This window comes from Pteropus medius, unplaced genomic scaffold, assembly GCF_902729225.1.
Source record: "Pteropus medius unplaced genomic scaffold, Ma_sr-lr_union100, whole genome shotgun sequence".
Taxonomy (NCBI): Eukaryota; Metazoa; Chordata; class Mammalia; order Chiroptera; family Pteropodidae; genus Pteropus; species Pteropus medius.
In genome coordinates, this window is record NW_024354500.1 from 2,145,221 (window position 1) to 2,164,984 (window position 19,764).

General features: G+C 37.4%; 1 protein-coding gene across 17 annotated transcripts in view; it reads right to left on the bottom strand.

Moving 5' to 3' along the window:
* The window catches only part of KLHL32 (kelch like family member 32), a 184,215-nt gene that overhangs the window by 33,171 nt on the left and 131,280 nt on the right, over positions 1-19,764 (bottom strand). For 8 of the 17 annotated variants that reach the window (XM_039853189.1, XM_039853186.1, XM_039853188.1 and 5 more), the window contains one exon: positions 6,863-7,589. The exons of 2 other annotated variants lie outside the window; for them this stretch is intronic. In XM_039853189.1, the coding sequence (XP_039709123.1) occupies positions 6,863-7,589 (727 nt within the window). Of the gene's footprint in view, positions 1-1,130; positions 1,248-5,297; positions 7,590-19,764 lie in introns of those variants that run through there. 7 more of the 17 variants (XM_039853194.1, XM_039853195.1, XR_005650747.1 and 4 more) reach the window with 5 other exon arrangements.

A 19,764-nucleotide genomic window follows, 5' to 3' on the forward strand; every position in this document is an offset into this window, starting at 1 on the left:
TTTTCTAAATTCATTTAGACAGACACAAGCAGGTTGTGTAAAAAGAGAAAGGCTGTTCTCTTCATGAGAGGAATTCTGGAGTCAATAGGGTGGACTTTTTAAAAACTCCCTAAATTAACCATTCTAAAAGCCATTGACTACTATATGTAATCCTTGCAGAAAGCAATGTTCTAATCTAAACCAACACATTTTAGAGTAGCTCCATATTATCACTAACATTTTTAACTTTATATTACCTTTATGTTTTAGAAACTGAATTACAGAACCACATAAAGGAAGACATCTATGGCTCAGCTCTGTGTCCTGAGAAAGATGGTCGGTTAAACAATAAAAGGTAACCAAACGGTTGTTGATCCTAAACAAATCCCCAGGTATAATTATTCTCCTGTGTATCGTTTACTTTCGGCCATGCCACTTGGAAGTGCTCTTTAAAATCTAAGCATGTTTTTGAAGATCTTTGTTACAGTGATAAACAACTGATTTGAGTGGTGTCATGGAGAAAGCATGATTTTCAAAAACCAGAGACACAGAGGTCAAATTCTCACTTTGTCAAATACCGCTGTGTGATCAGGGAAAATCATTTTACCTCTCTAAGCCTCATTCCGGGAGCAGCAGTGTGAGGGCAAACAAAGTGCTGCTTCTCCAGAATAAAGGGAAGCCAGTTAGGATGAAAGCTTTGCTAATTATTATGGAGAATGTAGGTGATCTGATTGCTTTCTTCAAACCATTTAGCTCACTTAAACCATTTAGCTCACTTAGCATTGTCAACTGGTTCATTTCTGTTTGGCCCCCATCTCAGTTCAATACTGTAGTGGTTTTGTTTTAATCACTTTCAGATGCGGAATAGTAAAGGCTGGGGCACAAGCAAAAGAAGAGGAGAAAGTAATGATGCTAGGGCAGCTGGTTGCTACAATAAAACAACAAATAAGATTTTATTCTTAGCGGACATTTCAGTTCAGTAGGAACTTTTAAGCGGACATGCCAAGTGATTAAGCTGCAAACCTCTCTACCGGGCAGGTGGCTTCAACACATGGCTTCATCAGGGACAACAAACAGACTTTCTCTTATGTACTCACTCCTGCACCACATTTGATTCTCCCTCCACCAGACCTTAAGCCTTTGACACTCACCTAACTGGATCCCAGCATGCTGGACTCCTTCCAGGAGGTTCCATTGGACTATTCCCAGCCTAAAAACCTTCCATCATGAGTGAATCCCAGGATTTGCCTCCTCCAGTTATCTGCTGAACACCACCAAAAAAAACAGGACGCAAATTTGCAAACTCAGTTGACACAATTTGTGCTTTTCAACTTTAGTATGGGCTCTGACAATTTTTTTTTAACATGTCAGTTCCCTCTGTTTTTTCTCAGAGGCTTTTCCAAGGTCACTTTCCTCAGGCCCTCTCCCTCGTCCTGGCACTGTAGGATCTCGACAGGCAACCCTGTCTCTCACCTGATTCCGTCCAGAAGGAAACTCCTCAGGTTCCTACCCCTCACCTGTGAGCTTACTTAGGTCCACATCTGACATTGTCTCCTGCCCTCCAGGCTTAAAGCACCGAGACTGAACCCCTCCCAATGTCCTCCTGCCTGTTTGGGCCCCCATGTCTATTGTCAATACTATATCCCCCCCGATTTATCACCATTTCTGGCACCTGGGAGTGCTCTCAGCATTTACCAATCAAAGGATGCCCCTATTCCCTTTACCTTCCACTTCACTTTCTCCTTTCCCTTATCTACATATTTTCTTAATGTATTCCTATCTTTAAAAAAAAAAGTCCCTTCCTTTGAGCCTTTTTATTCTACCTTCTTTTTCTAGATTCATCTAGAAACTTCTTTTTTTTCCTTCCTACTCTTTTTTTTTCCTAAAGCCAAAATGCTATTTATTAATTTATAATGAAAAAAACCATGCTGTCACATGGACCTGAAATATTTGTGTACCTAGAAACAGCACATTCTCTCCCTGCAGGCAGAAGCATCATGGTTGGAAAGTTGTCTGGTAAGCTCAGATTCAGGGAGTGAAGGTTACATCATATCCCAACCTCTTGCAAACCTGCAGTTTGCACTTCCTCACTTTCCATTCACACCTTCAACCACTCACTGCATCCTAGCTTCCACCTTCTTCCACTCCCCCAAAACTGCTTTCTCTGAAATTACCAAGGACTTCCTGATTGAAAAATGCAGAGGAAATATTTTGGATACCTCACCCCGTGCCCTTCTGCTGTGGCTTTGTTTCTATATCACCCCTCCTCCTCTGACCATGCCCATCCCACATTCTCGATCTCTTTCATGAGTTCCCCCGGGGCATTGGGAGGGTTTCAGTCTTGGGTAGGAGGAGGGACCTCTCAAGCTCTAAGCCTCGAGGGTAGGAGACAATGCCGGATGTGGACAAAGGTGAGCTCACAGGTGAGGGGCAGGAACCTGAGGAGGTTCCTTCTGCTCCCTCTGCACCTTCCTTGCCAATGTTTCCCAACCTTCTGCCCTTGGTTCCTTCCAGACAACCTCTCGCCCATCAGTCTCCTCACATTCTCCATGGCCTCACTGTATCTCAGCAGATTTGCTGTGAGAAAGAGAAGGCAAAGTCCTCTCTCTAAGTCTGAGGGGAGGGCGTTTTGAGGAAAGTGAGGAAGTTATAGTCAGTGAAGGACAGTGGGTAACACACTAGTGGTAGGGTATAGAGCAGTCTTGGGGAGCTGAGTGTGTACCCATACCAGCCCTCCTGTCCACTGGCCTCCCACAGGGCTCAGCTGCACAGACACAAGTGGACCACTGGGTTTGTCTGACATTGTGTGCTTGCCAGAGGGCAAGAGAATCATTGAAATAGTTGGACCATGAAGCCAAGGCCCGAGGACAGGGAGGGTTAATGGGTGAGTGGGAGGTAGCCAATAGACTTGAGGCCAAATTAGGCTGAAGGTGCTACAGACCTGTGAAACCTCTCATGCCCCTTGCACAAATTACTCCCTGCTTTGCACTACTTCTGTATCTTGGATATACTTCTATTATCACATGTAGTGTATGTTATATAATCATCTGCTTTAAAGTCTGCTCCTTCTATTATATTAAGAGCCCCAGCATAAGACCTATGTCTTACTCTGTTGTTCTAGCACTAACCCAGAACAAGACTTAATGAGGATGGAAACCCTGCACAGCATCTCCTGGTTGGTAAAAAGTGGAGCAAGTTTCACGTGTGTGACGGTAATCTGTGACCTCAGTGAACCACAATCCAGCCTCTGCCATGACACCTGTTAATTCCCAATATCTTATATATGATTTTTTAGATATAATTTTTTTGCACAGGTAGAGCAAATCTAAAGCTCTAGTAGTTTTAAAATGTTAATGAAATTTTACATTGTTCTAATTTTAATGAATTCTAGAAAAGCAAAAGTCCCTTTAGTAGGTTTGAATAAATTAAAGTTATTTCAAATGGGGCAATGCAAGCTTCATCTAAATTTAATCAAGGTGAAACATATTTTCTAGGGAGTTAAGAAAGCTTTAACAAATGTTCTTTCATTAATGAAATATCTGCACAACTCTTTGATTGTCAGCTCCTAGAGGGCAGGAAGGATATTTGCTGAATTAATCTTATTTATCTATGAACCATCACTAGACTTAACAAGGATGTAGCATTCACCAAAAGAATAAGAAAGCACTAAATACTGCTTTTGAGTAAATGCAGTAACATTTGTCTTACTTTTAAAGTTTTAAAGCACTAATTTTGTGGTTACCTTCTCACTGTCCTGCTGCCATTTGACAAAAATGAAAAGGAAGTTGTTCTGCAAGATGAGCTTGGAATTTTCACTCACAAAAAAAGGATCTTTTAAGTACTTCACAAACATTATCTTACAATGGAGAGCAAACCTTTCAAAGTGCAATTGAAGGATATTTAATGTTTATTTTACTTCAGTATTGTGAATTTCAAGCAGAAATGATGTGGAGCATTTGTGAATTGAGTCACAATGTCAAATGCTACAGGAGCCTGTAAAATCTGACTGTCTCTAACATCTTAAATGCTAACAGGTATATTCATACAGCCTGATTTTCTGAATTCATTTCTGCTTGTCTCACTTTAAAAACCATGGACAGGTTTCAAGGTGTCCTGACCCCAAAATGGACAGAGAAAGGGAAGGGGGTGTGTGGAGGAAGTGAGCATGCTAGAAATTATGAGTCTCTAAAGAAGCATTCATTTTGTGTTCTACAGAACAAAATTAAGGTACTAAGATCCACATTCTATAATCCTTACTACCTTCACCTGAGGCAAAGCTTGCAAAACACCAGAAGTGTGCCAATAACCCAACCTCCAACAATTAAATTGGAAATACTTGATTATTTGGTAAAGGATAAAGAATAGCCTCAAACATTTTCGTCTGCTCCAATAAATCAGGGTAGCACTTCGGAACCAGCGATAGGGTGAAACGAACCTGTCTTTTTTTTTCAAGGGGCCCATTAGCAAATCTAGTCGCCCCTCCCTATCCATGGTTAGATTCACAATTGATTTATTATAATCTGGTCCTGAGGAAAGAGGCAGACGACTGAAGGTATTAGAAATGTCACTGGTGATTTCCTCTTCTTCCCAATTAAAGGTATTGTACTGTACACAGGAAAGTGAGTTTTTCATCTCAAGTACACAGTAGGGAGAAACAAACCTGAGAAAATTGTGATTGTTTTCATTAAGTATGGTTAACACAGGCAGCATGTATTGGTGCAAAAAAGGAACAAAGAAAATGTATTTCCTTTCACAGTAGGAGAAAAACAAAGTGATATAGCAATAAGATCTGTAATAAGTTGATACATTTAATAAAATGGAAAAGGCAATATACAGACCCATATTGAAAGAGAAGTCAGCTTGATACCAGGATGATAGATCTAGCTTGTCTAAGATAAGTTTCTGTGCTTTCTTAAGGCCTCACTAAAGCAGGTATTAAGTAGGCATATCTTTAAGATTAGGTAAGGAAACTCCAGTGTTTTTTAAAAAGCTAGTTTTATAGCCAAAAAAATTAAGAAATACTTATGAAAATATTTATGAGAAATCTGTAAATAATTTAGAAACTTGTTAATGTAGGAATGCAGTACCATTAACAGATGAAAATTAAATGAGTCAATGGAAGGAATGAAAATTAGAAGAAAATATAAATTACACTGAGATCACACATTGTTTTATCTAAGTCAAATACAGGGCTGTTCCTTCTATTAGCAAAGGTGTATTTTAGCTAAATTTGAAGTTTCTTCAGCAAACTAATGGGAGATAGTCCTGGTGTTTTTTTCTTAACTACTGAAACATATATTTTAAAAAAAGGGAATAAGTCACCAGACAAATGAGGCTTTTATTTAAATATATCTACATATACTAACATATACACTCATATCTATTGTTTATTCAGCACATAGGACCAGTAATTGTTGGGTCCACCTCATTATCCTCTTCCTTAGTCCAAATCTTAGCTTCATTCATAATTGCCAAACACTTAAGCCCTGACCTAAGTTTTTTCGATGAAATTACCAATAACTGAGGCACTATCTAGGCTGTCTCCCTGGTTATTGAGGATAACAGAAGGAAAAAAATGGGCAGAGTCCAAATGGATTTAGTTTAAATGTAAGAGACAATTTTGTCAGCGCAGATGTTAAATAACGAAGAAGTTTTCACAGGTGAACTTAAAAATGATGGTTTCTTCCAAGTACAAACATCTCAAAGTTACTCAAAGTATAGCAGGTCCTCAAATAATGTTGTTTTGTTTAAGGTCGTTTTGTTATAACATTGATGAGATGCCACAGGAACTTAACTCTTGTTTATGTAAATTAGCCAATAGAAAAGCTGGTTTCGTTATACATCGTTTCACTTAAAGTTGCAACACCTATCAACATTACGTGAGAACTTACTGTATTTATTTGATTTTCCTCTTTGTCTTTGACATGGAAATTCAATAAGTTCCGTTTGGGTTACAAAATTATTATCCGCCAACTAAAGAGAAGATGCAACTTTCTTCCCTGATAGGTAAACCTTTCAAAGGGAAACTTTTTATGTCTTTTCAATAATGGAACTGGAAACACAGGCTAATAATAATGTGATCTTGATACATATGCCTCACAGACTCCTGTACAAGTGAAAAAGCAACTGTGAGGGGTTTGAAGGTGTATGTGGGTGTGGATGAAATAAGACTGGCAATGAGTGAATAATTGCTGAAGCTAGGGTTATGAGTACATGGAGTCCATTATACTAGTCTCTCTACTTTTCTCATAATCAAAAGATTTTTTAAAAAGTAAAAGAAAAGAAGAAACTAAAATAATAGTATCCCTCAAATAATCAGGAAGAATGGGAGAGTAAATAGGAATGAAAGATTAGGATGGCATGAGTAACTACACAGTTAATACAAAATGTTATTTTAGCCAATAATTTAAATCCTTTCCTTCAATACATAGCGATGCTCTTACCTGGATATATACCCATTGCTATACTCATTCAAATGAGTTTACTGGGCTTTTATTTCTCCTGCCCTGTCTTTGATGAAAGGCTCCTAGTCAGACAGCCCAGAGTGAAAGTAAAAGCAAAGGACCTGGATATCTACAAGGCACACAATATATATAATCCATGAATATCAAAAACAGACAATCTAAACAACAAAAGGTTTGGTAGGAAAAGGTGTGATGAGCCATTAATTTCCATCTTGAATTTTTACTCCACTAATCTGTCGGGAAGTCACAGAAGTCTATTACATTGCTCTGTATAGAGTAGGTGCTCAACAAATAAATGTTAATTAGGTAAATGGCACCCTTGGCTCATTCATTTCATGACACTAACAAAGCCTGACTTTTAAATTTATGCCACAATGGAAGTGTTTTTAAATAAATCCAGTATATGAGGCATGTTCTACCTGATATCCAAAGAAGACCATCCGCCACATATCCAGCGTGACATGAAAGGGATCGGTCAAAGGACTGCACGAAAGTCCATTTGTTCTTCTTGGGGCAATATCGCTCAACTGTGGGCAGAACCTGGCGCAGTTCATTTCTGCCCCCAACTGCATAGAGGTATTCATCCATGGCGCCCAGCACAAAATGCTCCCGGCAGTTTTTCATGGGTGCTATCTCTGCCCAGGAATTACTGCGGGGGTCATAGCGACAGGCAGTCCTCACGGCACACGTCCGGCCACTGGCATGCTCAACTTCCCCTCCTGCTACAAACAGGAAGTCCCCCATGACTGCCACACAGTGGTGGCTCCTTCCCACAGGCATGGGGGCCAGCTCACTCCAGTTGGCAATGGCAGCTATGAGAGCATTCTCTTGATCAACGGGATTGAAGTACCGAAGTTCTTTGACTTTACAGACTTCACGTTTTTTCCCACCAATGATATACAGAGTGTCTGACTGGAACCTTGGTTTGGTCCTGCAAGTCTGCCACACGGGCTGTGCATAGATGCTCTGGTGGTATTCCAGGGCCTCATTGACCAGAGCTGTTGCGGTCTCGCTTGCCTGGACGAGGGGGTGGGACAAGGCAACAGTATGTAGAGTATCCACATCCATCAGGCCAAAGCGGATATACTGCAAGAGCTCATCCATGTACTGGTAATGGCAGTTGTGTTCCAACCACCTCACGGCTAGCTGAAACAGAGGGAGGTAGATGAGAAGAGAACAAAGGTAAGAAAGAGAGCCACAGCAATGGCATTAGGCAGGTCACCATGTATTCTTCCAGGCACTTCATAATACATTGTTTAACACTGGAATCTTCTGATACCCAGTTGAGGATTTTTAATATTTTCTATATTAGCCAAAAAATAAAAAAATCACAGAAGAACTCAAAACTTTGTAGGAGTTAAGAACAATGTTAAGCAACAGTGATGGGGACTTAAGGTATCACTTGAAGTGAACAATAATCATTTTCAAAGAAGAAAACAGCCTGTCCCTTTACGTTTCATGCATGAGAGTCTTGGCACATCCCATCCTCAGGAAATAGCAATGGTGAGCAGTGTCATCACAGCTCACACAATATATGTCACCCATGAGACAAGGCGCTGTATCAATACAAGTAATGTAAGAAAATATGATATCATCTGAGACCACAGGGTATACTTGAGAGAAAATCAATATTACACTAGTAGAATGATTCAGAAAGAAAAAGGACTTTTTCCCCCTGCCCCTTCAGTAGATACATCAGTGAGGAAGCAAGAGAAGAAAAAGAAAGATTGCAATCTATTGATTTAACTTTTTTTCTTAATTACTTCTCATCTTCAAGACAGTTGCTGTTTGCTTATATAAGATACCAGTAATTTGTTAGAACCATTTTCACAGAAAGAGTATATAGAGGAGACTATCTTTGTTATTATGAACGCAATAGCAGAATGTAATCCTAACCTTTTTGTTCAGGTCTAGATCTCTTTCAAAAAGGAAAGGAGTAAGAACTTTTGGTTAAAAATAGAATCCCTTAAAACTAAAGCAGGTACATTAAGTCATCAATAACAAACTAAATAGTTTAGAAAAATACCATCAACAAAAAACTAAGTCACATTATAGAGCACCTGAAGTAATTTAATTAATTTGACTTCACATTTAAGTTTGGCAAACCTGCCCACACACCAGCATAAAGAAGTTTATCTAATATCTCTGGTCGACATATTTAAAACACTATTCTTAGCAGCACTTTATAAAACTCGATCTCCTGACCAGTAGTCCCCAACCTTTTTTGGTACCAGGGACCGGTGTTCCTATGAGAATCTAATGTCTGATGATTTGTGGAGCCGAGGTGGTGATGCTGGCACTGGGAAGCGGCTACAAATATAGATTAAGCTTTACTCGCTCTCCTGCCACTCACCTTCTGCTGTGCAGCTGGGTTCCTAACAGGACACGGACAGTTATCAGTCCATGACCCGGAGGGTTGGGGACCCCTGTCCTAGATAATATTAATGTGGATCTGAAGGAATTAGCATGAAAAAGTCAAACAATGAATTAGAATACTGAATCATTTTGTCATGCTTTCCTTGCTTTCTAACTAATGGAATTGGGGTCCTAGGCTTTCTTTTTCAGCTGATGCGTATCACTGAGGAAAAGTCTACAGAGGGAGTGAGAAGGAAATGTAGTGCTCTCGAATCATGAGCTGGGTTTTCATCTGGTGAAAAAGATCACTAAACACTCGAAGCGCTAGATGATTTCAGATCTTCAGAGTTTCTGTGTCCATTTGACAAATGGCTCTAGTAGGCGATGCATATTTTGGGCTTATCTTTTTAGCTTCTGAACAAAGAGAAAGTAGGAAGTGAATTCACTTCCAATATGCACTGAATTGTATCTTTTAATGAATTACATAGTTTACAGAAATGACAAAAGAATGTCACTGGGTGCAGAATAGCCTACTAATGCCAAGGCAGACATCGTGGAGGGCAGATGAGTGACACTCCAGCTGTGTTTCTAGGAACTGGCATTTTAATTTAATTAAGATACAACCTGATTTTAAAAATCTGTATATGGTAACATTAGTAATAATCAAAGATATTGCAGAAGAAAAACATCAATCATCAATTACCAGGTCTCTGCCAAAGTGGTGAGAGTTCTCAAAGGCAATATCCTGATTTTTCTCCACCCTAATTTTAGAAATTTCAAGGGATGAGGTTCCAAGTACTTCCCTGGTAAGATAATTCAACAACTTAATAAATGATTTTCCATTCTTTGCCCACAGAGCTTTCAAAAGTTATCAGGGATAAAGTCATCCCACTCAAGGTCATTTTTCATGTACCAGGTAAATTTTCTGAAGCTTAATCTTTGATATTGCTCCTATTTTAACGAAGTGATTCCAGCTGCTATTGCTTTGCAACAATTTTTTTACATCCTAATATTTCTGTATCTTTCATATGGATACGATAGGAAACAGCACTAGACAAACATTAGATAAATATCCACGTGTCCATAGCCTCTTTTTATAGCATAGTGTTGCCTATTTAATTATTTTTCTCTTTCCTCATAAATCAGATCTTCCTGTACCATAATCAGTCTTGTAGCCCATCTCTTGACACTCTCTGGCTTATCTTTATCTTTCTAGCAGTGTCACTGTGTGAGAAGTATACAAGCCACAGCTGGCCTCTCTGCCTTTAAGAAATATCTAATGAGTCAAACCAGCAGTGGAAAAGTGACCACTATGATCTATCGCTGATTAAGTTCTGGTTTCCTGTCTATTTGCACCTCTACATGATATATACACATGTATCAAGATGCTTTCCATGTTCAAATTCCCCCAAAACTATGTATTACAGAATATTTTGTGCACACACATTTAGTTTGCATTTTCTTGGGATAATTTTTATCTTATTTCTTGCCAATATTTCTAACTTCTCACACACTTTATATAACTTTCACACCTTTATCACTTATAAATATTTTCAGACTACATGAGTCATGTATACTTGGGTTTATCTTTTCTTCAGATTAAAGGTAAATATAATTTACAATTACTTATTCTGCCACCAACTTCAAACCATTCTCGCCTGGATAGAATGTTATTTATAGATTTAAATCCAGTGCCTCTCAAACCTAACATGCACACAAATTATTTGAGGCTTCTGGTCAAAATGCAGATTCTGATTTAATAGATAAAGTGAAGAGGACTGGGAGTCTGCATTTTTCACAATCTCCCAGATGATGTGTATGACGCTGGTCCATGGACCACACTCTGAGTAGGAAGGCTTTATGAAACAGTAAATTGCTGTCTTATTTGAGTAGAATAAGTATGTATTTCAAATTTAAGAAGTTTTAAATCAGATAAAATCTAAGTAGGATGCTTTAGTAAAGATATAAGACACTTGTAGTTTAATATTATGCGTAAGATAGCATATTTCTTAATAGTAAGGTATGAGTAAGACCTTATTAGAGGTAAGACAGCATATTTTGAGACTTTTGTTCTATAATGTCTATAATGATCTATAATGCCTATTTTGATTTTGATAGCATAAAGTAAGTCATATAAACACTCTGCAGTTTTGCTTTCACAATAAAAACAAACAAACAAACAAACAAATAAATAAATAAATAAATGTAAATGTGTTATTGTACTTGGTTTTTACTTTCATGAAAGTATAAAAGAGAAAAACCATTGAAACTATGGCTAACTCTTGTTTATCCAAATAATGAAAGAACTGACAAAAAACAGGTTATCTCAAAATCTCTTCTCCACCATGAACCCCACCACAGCACTCACTACTCACTGTCATGCTGAAGTAAAGGCAAGGTGGTGGAAGAAATCCTGGAGCCCATTTAAGTAAGCAGAAGGCGGATTCATCATAGGGGCATTGCAGAACCTAAAGACCACAGTGTATTCTGTAGTGTATTTTGGTGCTTCTGTTTGAAAATGGTTATTCTGGGAACTGGTGGCTTTTAATGACACTACACTGAGAAAGCATAACCCAGGGAAGGCTGAAATCCTATTCTATTTTACTTATTCTGTCATACTGACATCCTCATCACCCTAAACTCTAGCATACTTTAATTGGGAGGAAAATGGAACATATATCAAAAGTCCTATCTCCCACTTTTTTGATGGCAAAGCGAGAGTGGAAAAGAAATCAAGGATTCACTTTGGGTGGATACAGCCAAGAGTACTCAGGAAACAAGGCCATTAGGCAAGATGGTTCCTAAACCATTTGAAACACAGGGACTGTCATCTATCTCCAACAAGTACAGGAGACCTACTAGGCACTCTGCCAGACCTTATCTAAGTCATCTTCTTTTAGGAAGCATTTGCTACAGTTTATTCCAAAGTCACCTCATCTCAGCCTCAGATCCTTGAAAAGTACAGTACCTGGCTATTATTTGTTGAGTACATGGAAAATTCTTTACAACTCTTCTTAGTCTAGTTCTCATATTTTTCATGAACAAACAATATCAATCCCTATATATTTTTATTTATCTATCACAGGCTTCAGTTTCCTATTTTATTATCTCATCTTTGTGGCTTCCCTTTAAAGCCCTTATAAGCTCTCAAAACTCCACATGGCAGCCTGCAATGTACTGGACTTACTTATACAAGGCCCCTGTTTTACTGTCTCAGATAACTGGTGCTGGCCACCTCTATTTGAGATTCTTGGCAATGCAAGGAACATCGTAGTCTTTTAAGCCCTCAAATAAATAATAAAACATTAGGGCAAGAAGAAACTTTAGAGTACATCTGGTTCAAGCTTCTCAATTTCATAAATGGGTATCAAATGCACAGAAGTTATCTGATTTACCCTAAGTCATGCAGCTAATTAGTGGGAAAGCTGGAACTAGAACCCTAATTTTGGAATTATACAACATGTTTTTCTATTATATCACATCATCATTAGTTTTACATCATGAATTATTTTAAGGTAGAATCCAGGCAAATACACTTAAACCCAAATATAATTTCTGTATTCTCTTTAAGTGTGTTTTTAAAAAAGCATGCTTTGCTTCAAGATAAGTTGACAATGTTTTTTAGTGACCCTCATTTATAGATTACTTCTTCATAAAAAGTAGGTATTTAATGGTATCAATTAAAGAACAAGTATTTAGAGGAAAAGGCATCCTTTGAGTCTTAAATTATTGTTTCACTTTTTATGGAAATGTATATTTCAATTCCAGGTTATTCCTTGTTAACAAAGCCTAGCTCAAAGATATATGGAAAAAAATAATCCCTTCCTTTAGTTTTCTCAGTGTATCCCAACTGACTGCTATTCTATAGAATAAAACACATGATATATTTAATCCTAAACATAAGAATATAAAGCCTAAATTCTACAAATTTTTCTCTAATTCAATTAAACTATGTAATTAACTTGTATGTACAGTATTTGATTTACTATATGTTCAGAAATACATCAATTATATGAATAAATGTTACATTCCTAACATTACAAGTCCTCAAGTTGTGATTCAAATTCCTTTACTGTTCATGCTTGAAGAAACCCAGATAGAAACTGCTGTTTTGAAATTTAAAATTTCTGATCCTTAGAAAAATGCAGCTGTTTTGAAGTCTAATTCTGCTTATATATGTTCATATGTATGTATACTACCCAACTCGACCCCAAAGCAATGACAAAATAAAAAATCTAACATTCACAGATTTCCTGGAAAATATATGAATTATGATGTCATCCCAAGTCCAAGAATATACATCAATGCACTATTCCATAAAAGTGCCTTTATATCTTGCAAATACAGTTTACCCTTGAACAACATAGGTTTGAACTGCATGGATCCTTCAGATTTGTAATTTTGCAGCCAAAGATTCAACCAACCTTGGGCTGAAAACAGTATTTTCAATCCACAGTTGGGAATCTATGGATGTGGAGGGCTGACCATATGCACTGAACACATACCACTTAAAGCAAGGGACTTGAGCATCCGCGGATGTTGGTGTACTCTGGGGTTCCTGGAACCAATCCCCCATAGATACTGAAGGAAGACTGTAGTTAAGTCTTTAGGCAGTCAAAAGTTATACATGAATTTTTGACTGCATGGGGTTCAGTACCCCTAACCCCTGCAATGTTCAAGGGTATATACAGAAATGCCCTTCTCATCAGGTGAGTGATCGAATCTTTTTAAACAACACTAACACAAGATAAAGCCCTTACAACACTATCTAAAAGCGATAACTATTTCTTTGCCTTGGTTCACAAGTATTCTTTTTCAAGGAAAAGGATATTCTAACCACGGAACTCATCAGCCAGAGCTAAGTAGGCAAGGACTGGTATTTTTGCCCACAGCCTTATTGTGCCCCCTGGTCAGGGGCAGCTATAATTATTCTTCTACTTAAAACTTGGTTGCAGGAAGCTTTGCTGTAGGGACACACTGAGCACTCCCAAAATTTCCCAGAATTCCATGCTCTGAAGGCACAAATGTCCTGACATTGAAATAAGCCAGGGTACCAGTCTCCCTGCAGGGCCCAAAATGGCAGCACAAATTCCACATGTCCACAAATTGAGAAACAGACAAAGGGGGCACAGGAAAAAACCTACCAAAAAATGAACTAACATTCGGAAACTCTACCAAAGAGCTGGGCCTATTAAAGAACTCTTGAGCAACACGCAGTGGGAAGCCACAGACGCACATTTTAATAGAATGAGTGACAATGCATACACAGAATTTTTCCTTTCTAAACAGAGTATCAAGCACACTCTCCATCTTCCAATCCATGTCCTTCGAAAGAAGCTGCATTGACAGTTATACATTATATGAAAGTATACTATTTTATATATCATTTTATAATGCTGTAAATTCTAATAAACATAAATATAAAACTTTAGCAAGATACTACTTTACTATTACATCCAGTTTCTTTAGATGATGAATGTGGAAAGTCTCCCTAGTGGCAGTGAGCAGGTGCTGAGAATTGTCATGGTAAGCTGCATAGACGCTCATCTCTTTAAAGTGAGTCCTGGAAGGCCCAAATAGTGACATATTAAACCAGAATAATGACTGCCACTGAGAGGAAAATTCATACTAATTAATAAATGCACCAAATTTTGTAGCCATATTCTCTTCTTTGAGAATAAAAATTTTCTGTTCAAAAAGACATCCCTATCAAATCCAAAAGCACCAAAACTAGGGACTCAGGATCAGAGCATTTTCCTCTACCAGAACATGAAAATGTTACCAGGGAGAAATATTAAAAATTATAATGGTGCTCACTTGAGTGCTATAATTAAAATTGTGTCAACATTTTGCTTATAAAACATTTTTCAAAGGAGGTTGCACATAAACCATTATAGCTAACTACAGTCTTATATAAAAAACATAGGCTATTTTTTCCTCTAAGAAATATATTTTGATAGAATCAAATCTGATGAGGCCTTAGGTTCATACTGTCAGAAAAAAAGACCTGACAGATTTTAAAAAGAATTTTCAGCTTAGGAGATATGATAATAACACATATTCTTTCAACATTCATTTAAAACTTCATAAAATTGGAACATAGGCAAATGCTATTATTTTTACCTTTAGCATTAAATTTGTGCCTGATAATACTCTATTTTTTCAGATTGTATAAATCACCTTTTACTAAAGATTTCCATGGAGAGGAACAGTAATAGGTTTTTTAGAGGTTTAAAAAAACATGATGTATATGACTTACGATCAAATGGCTCAGGAAAACTCCCTCCCCTCCTCTAGATATCTATCTATCTATCCTAGACATATATCTAGAGATATATCTACCTTTATCTATACCTATATCTATATTATATCCATCCATCTATCTATCCATCCATCCATATCTGGAGAGAGACAGAGACAAAACATATGATAAAGCAAATGAGGTAATTTGTTTAAGAAATCAGCACATCATATGGGTGTTCTTTGTACTATTCTTATTCTTGCAACTTTTGAGTTAAAAAAAAATATATACTGCAGAGCACCAAAAGCAAGATTCCTTGAAACCAAGAATGTCTCTTTCCCATAACAGAGACAAACACCTAGGACTAGTGGAATCACAATGAAAACTCCCCTGAGGCCTGCCACATTTAAGTTTCAGGTATTTAGAAGTACAAATAAAAAGTGACCTGAGTTGTCTTTGGGTTCAGTCTTGTAACACAGTGGATTTTTTTAAAGGTACACTGTATATCAAGATGAAGAGAAAATAAAGATAGAAAAAAAGATGAGGTTAGTATATTGTGATGTCCTTTCTACCTGTGAGACTTGGCCACCAATTTAAGCTGGTCTTTGAAAAGTCAATACAAAGAGCAGCATGAGTACAAGGCTGACGTTGAAGCAGTCACTAGGCTTCTCATCTGTATAATGAATGAATTGATGAGAGAGTCTCTTCTGCCTACAGGATATATGTCACATGTGGATCCACCAAAAAGTAGTATTTTAAAATTGAATTCTTCAAAATTCCTATAAATGGGCGAGGCAACCAAAACTAATCATTGCGTCTAGCATCCAAGCTGCAAATTTCCATAGCAGTTTTTAGAAATCTCTTATCAGGAAAACAAAGCGATATTTCTGGCCCATAATTCTGTACTCACTAGAAATACAGGCGTGCATGTGTGTACATAAAATTGCATGTGCACCTAGGCCCACGGGCATAGAATCAGGTAACATCATAGTCCTTTTCTCCGTGGGAACAACTTTGTTCAGACCATATTATCCCACTTAATAGATATTATCTATTTTAAAATAAAACAACCCCAGTCAAAGAACGCAACACACATTTCAACTGTTTTAAGATATTATTTATTTGTTTAGAAGCCCATAATGAGATTTTATATGTAAATGCAAATATTCTGTAGTCACATAAATTTTTACCTCATGACTGCCTTTATTTAAGAATACCATCCCCATAACTAGAAAATATAAAGTTTTTTAGATGGGAAGACTATCCCACAGGACAACAAAGACAACTAACATCACATGTGCCAACAATGTTGCAGGGAAAATAAATGGGACCCATTCTTAGTCTCCTCATATTTGAGCAGAATACAGAAACAATTAGAAATAACTTTGTATACTTCCCCTCCAATGGTCTGGTAATGATTTCTAAGCCAAAAATTAATACTTATCCATCTAATCATTGATGGCGTCAGAGTATTACTTGATAGTGGACTGAAGGCATGAGACTTCTAAGTAAAATGTTAAGTGTTGCATATTTATAGATGATATCTTTCTATATGTAAAAGATGACAACATGTGGTCATCTATTCGCACCTCGCAATATTAAAATTATATTGTTAAAATAAAACTGAAAAATGAGAGAAAACCAATTTGGTCAATAAAAGAATACAGCTGTATCCCACTGGCAACATGGACTAGAGTGACCCTACATGGATCACACCATTTCACATTATTTTCCAGCTACTGCATGCAATGAGGATGTATTATCAGGGTGAAGTCAGCTGAAGTGATCAGGGAAATCCTGGCACTTAATATCTACCACTAAGTGGTACATGCCCATGGAAGTGAATGTGACACAATGAAAAGGAGGCAAGATTTGATGTCGAAAGACCTGTTCCTGCAACTTAATGTATTTGAACATTTATGAAAAACGCCAGCATATTAAGGCTCAGTTTTATCATCTGTAAAACAAAGACGATATTAGACCATGGGGTCTATAGAAGACTGAATGAGATAACATGTGAAAGTGCTTGGTAAACTGTGACATTTAGAAAATATACAAAAGTAGTATGATGCCAATCCACAACCAGGAGATGGAGCTAATCTTCAAATCAATTATCCTTTTGAATTCATGACAAAGCCAGCACATTCTCACTATTCTTATATAACACAATATTGTGCAATATTGATATAGATTTGAGAGATTGCTATAGTTGACAAGAAACTTGCTACACACTTCACATGCCATAAAGTGATAATAAAGTAATAATAAAAGCACGGCAGATAATCCGTTGCAAATTATAAACTAGCCTTTATGATGAGCCCATTTTCACTCCCGTGAATTCAGTAATTATAACCAAGTTATTTAAGGCCTTTGGCTTTATTAAATTCCAAGTTAAAAAAGCATGAATAAAGGAATACATGAGTGAGTGAATGAATGAATGAGTGAGTGAGTGAAAAGAGAGATACAGACATAAACCTAGTTGCCTCTGCATAACACCTAGTGTATAGTTACTTTCTTTACTTGGCTTGAGTCCCCCATTAAAAATACTTGAATTCATGTCCACAAATACCCTCAAATCTCAACTCAGTTAACTTAGTAGTAAGGAAAAATACGTATAAACTAAGCTATCCAGCTTAAGATAACTAAAATAATGATTGTCTGAGTTGATTACTTTTCTTGTTTTACGGCTCTGGGGAAATGATATAACTGTGAATCTTTTCATTTAGTTTTTTGATTTGTCCATTCTTCAGTTTTTTTATTGAATGTCCATTATATGCCAGGAAGTTAGTTGGTGAGAAAGAAGATTTTAATCAGCACATATATATGCATTCTTATTTGCCATTCACTTCCAAGCTCTATTAACATTATAAAACTCAAAACTTACTAGATCTTGAGTGTCTTATCATATCCCTGTAAAGTATACTTATGGACTATGGAATTGGGAGGAGAAAGTCCTGCAAATCTGGAAGTTTCAATCTACTGTAGGCAGATTTGCAGACACACGAAAATCACCTTTTTATGTTACCATTTCATTCATGAGTATTTTAAATATTGCTGGGAAATTCATAAATGTTGACTTTTTAAAAAGCTATTTAATTTGTAAACATGCCCTGGAGCATCCTGAGAGCATCAAGCCTTTGAATACTCCTTTATGAACTGATTCAATAATAATGAACCAATAGAAGGTTCACTGCATACACACTCTCCTGACATTAAACCTTTAATGACCAAAACGACCTCACAGGCTCAAGCAGCTGCCCCAGGCCACCAATATAAAGTCAAATCCCTCAAATAAGTGGAACTATGATGAATTTGGATGTTCAGAAGTACGTAAAGCTACATTTTAGGGCTTAATGTTGGCAGTCTTCAAATTAAAAAAAAAGACTCTTCAAAGGTCACTTTAAACATTAATTAAACATTAATTTACAGCTATAGAATATAGTGATTGGGGTAGGGAACCCAGTATCTGAAACACATGACTAAACATTGTCAAGGGCCACACTCTGCTACCAAGGGATGGAGCTGGTGGGCTGGAGCTGAAGGGCCAAGGCTTACACTCTCAGTGAGTTGCAGAGAAATCATATGAAGGTGATGTCAACCATCTTCATTATGTAAATTTCAGCCTGGCTGCTGATGTTTAAATAGAATATTTCACACTGCATTCTCTAATTTTATTTCATCATAGTATAAATAACTGGGGAACAATGAATCCTCTATTTGCACTTTGTAACACCTTTGAATATAATACACAAGTACTATTTTGTCAAAGAAGATACACACTTCAGCACAATTACCATACATTTTTAGGGATGGGGGAAGCGGCTGCTTAGAGAGCAAGTCTGTAATAGTTATGTAGGGAGGACAGATATGTGGAAAGATGGGCCCAGTACAGGAGAACCAGTGGCTTGACAATCTCAGAAGGCTCATTAGGGAAGAGCAAAGTGCAATGGATGAAAGAATGAGTAGAAAGTAGTAGCCATTTCAAAAGGCTAGACTGAAAGAAGGATCGTGTTTCAGCCCCAGTGCCTGGCACCCAGGAGGAAATCCCTAAGTGTTGCCAGATGAGAGAAAAATGGGAATTATGAGACTGCAATCTGGAGAAATCACAGATCTGGGACAGATCTCCTTTATAATTTTCCTTTATAAGGTTAGGAGAAACAATGTGGCTGAAGAGCAAGGGGAACTTTGAAGGGAGAGATGGGCGGACTGAAAAAGAAAGAGAAACTAGGTCCAATGACCAGGCCCGGCCCTGGGAGCAAGACGAAATTCCAGAATGCCGGCACAGGCCAGGAAGTAAAGTGTGAGATAATCAGGGACCTTCTGAGGGGAACGTCACTGCTGAAGAGATAGAGCCGTGGGAACTGAGTCATGTTGAGAGCACTGATGTGGGCATGCAGTAGAGGGCTTAGGAGGATATAAAAAAAGTCCTTTATTTTGGACATTAGTTTTCTACGGTTAGATATAAAGGGTACAACAGATTGGCGGAAGGTAGGAATCCAGTCAGACTTCTACCAAAAATAATTTGAAATAATGAGTTATACTTCTTTTAAGAAGAAACGGTCTTTGCTTGAGTCCCATTAATTTGCAAACAGTGAAATTTATAAAATAAAACCACTCAATGTCACAGATTACATACATTAATATTAAAATTAAACCTCGCACTACTTTCTAAATACCAAAAAGGCTTTTGACTGATTTGACTGACACAATTCTCTCCTAATTACC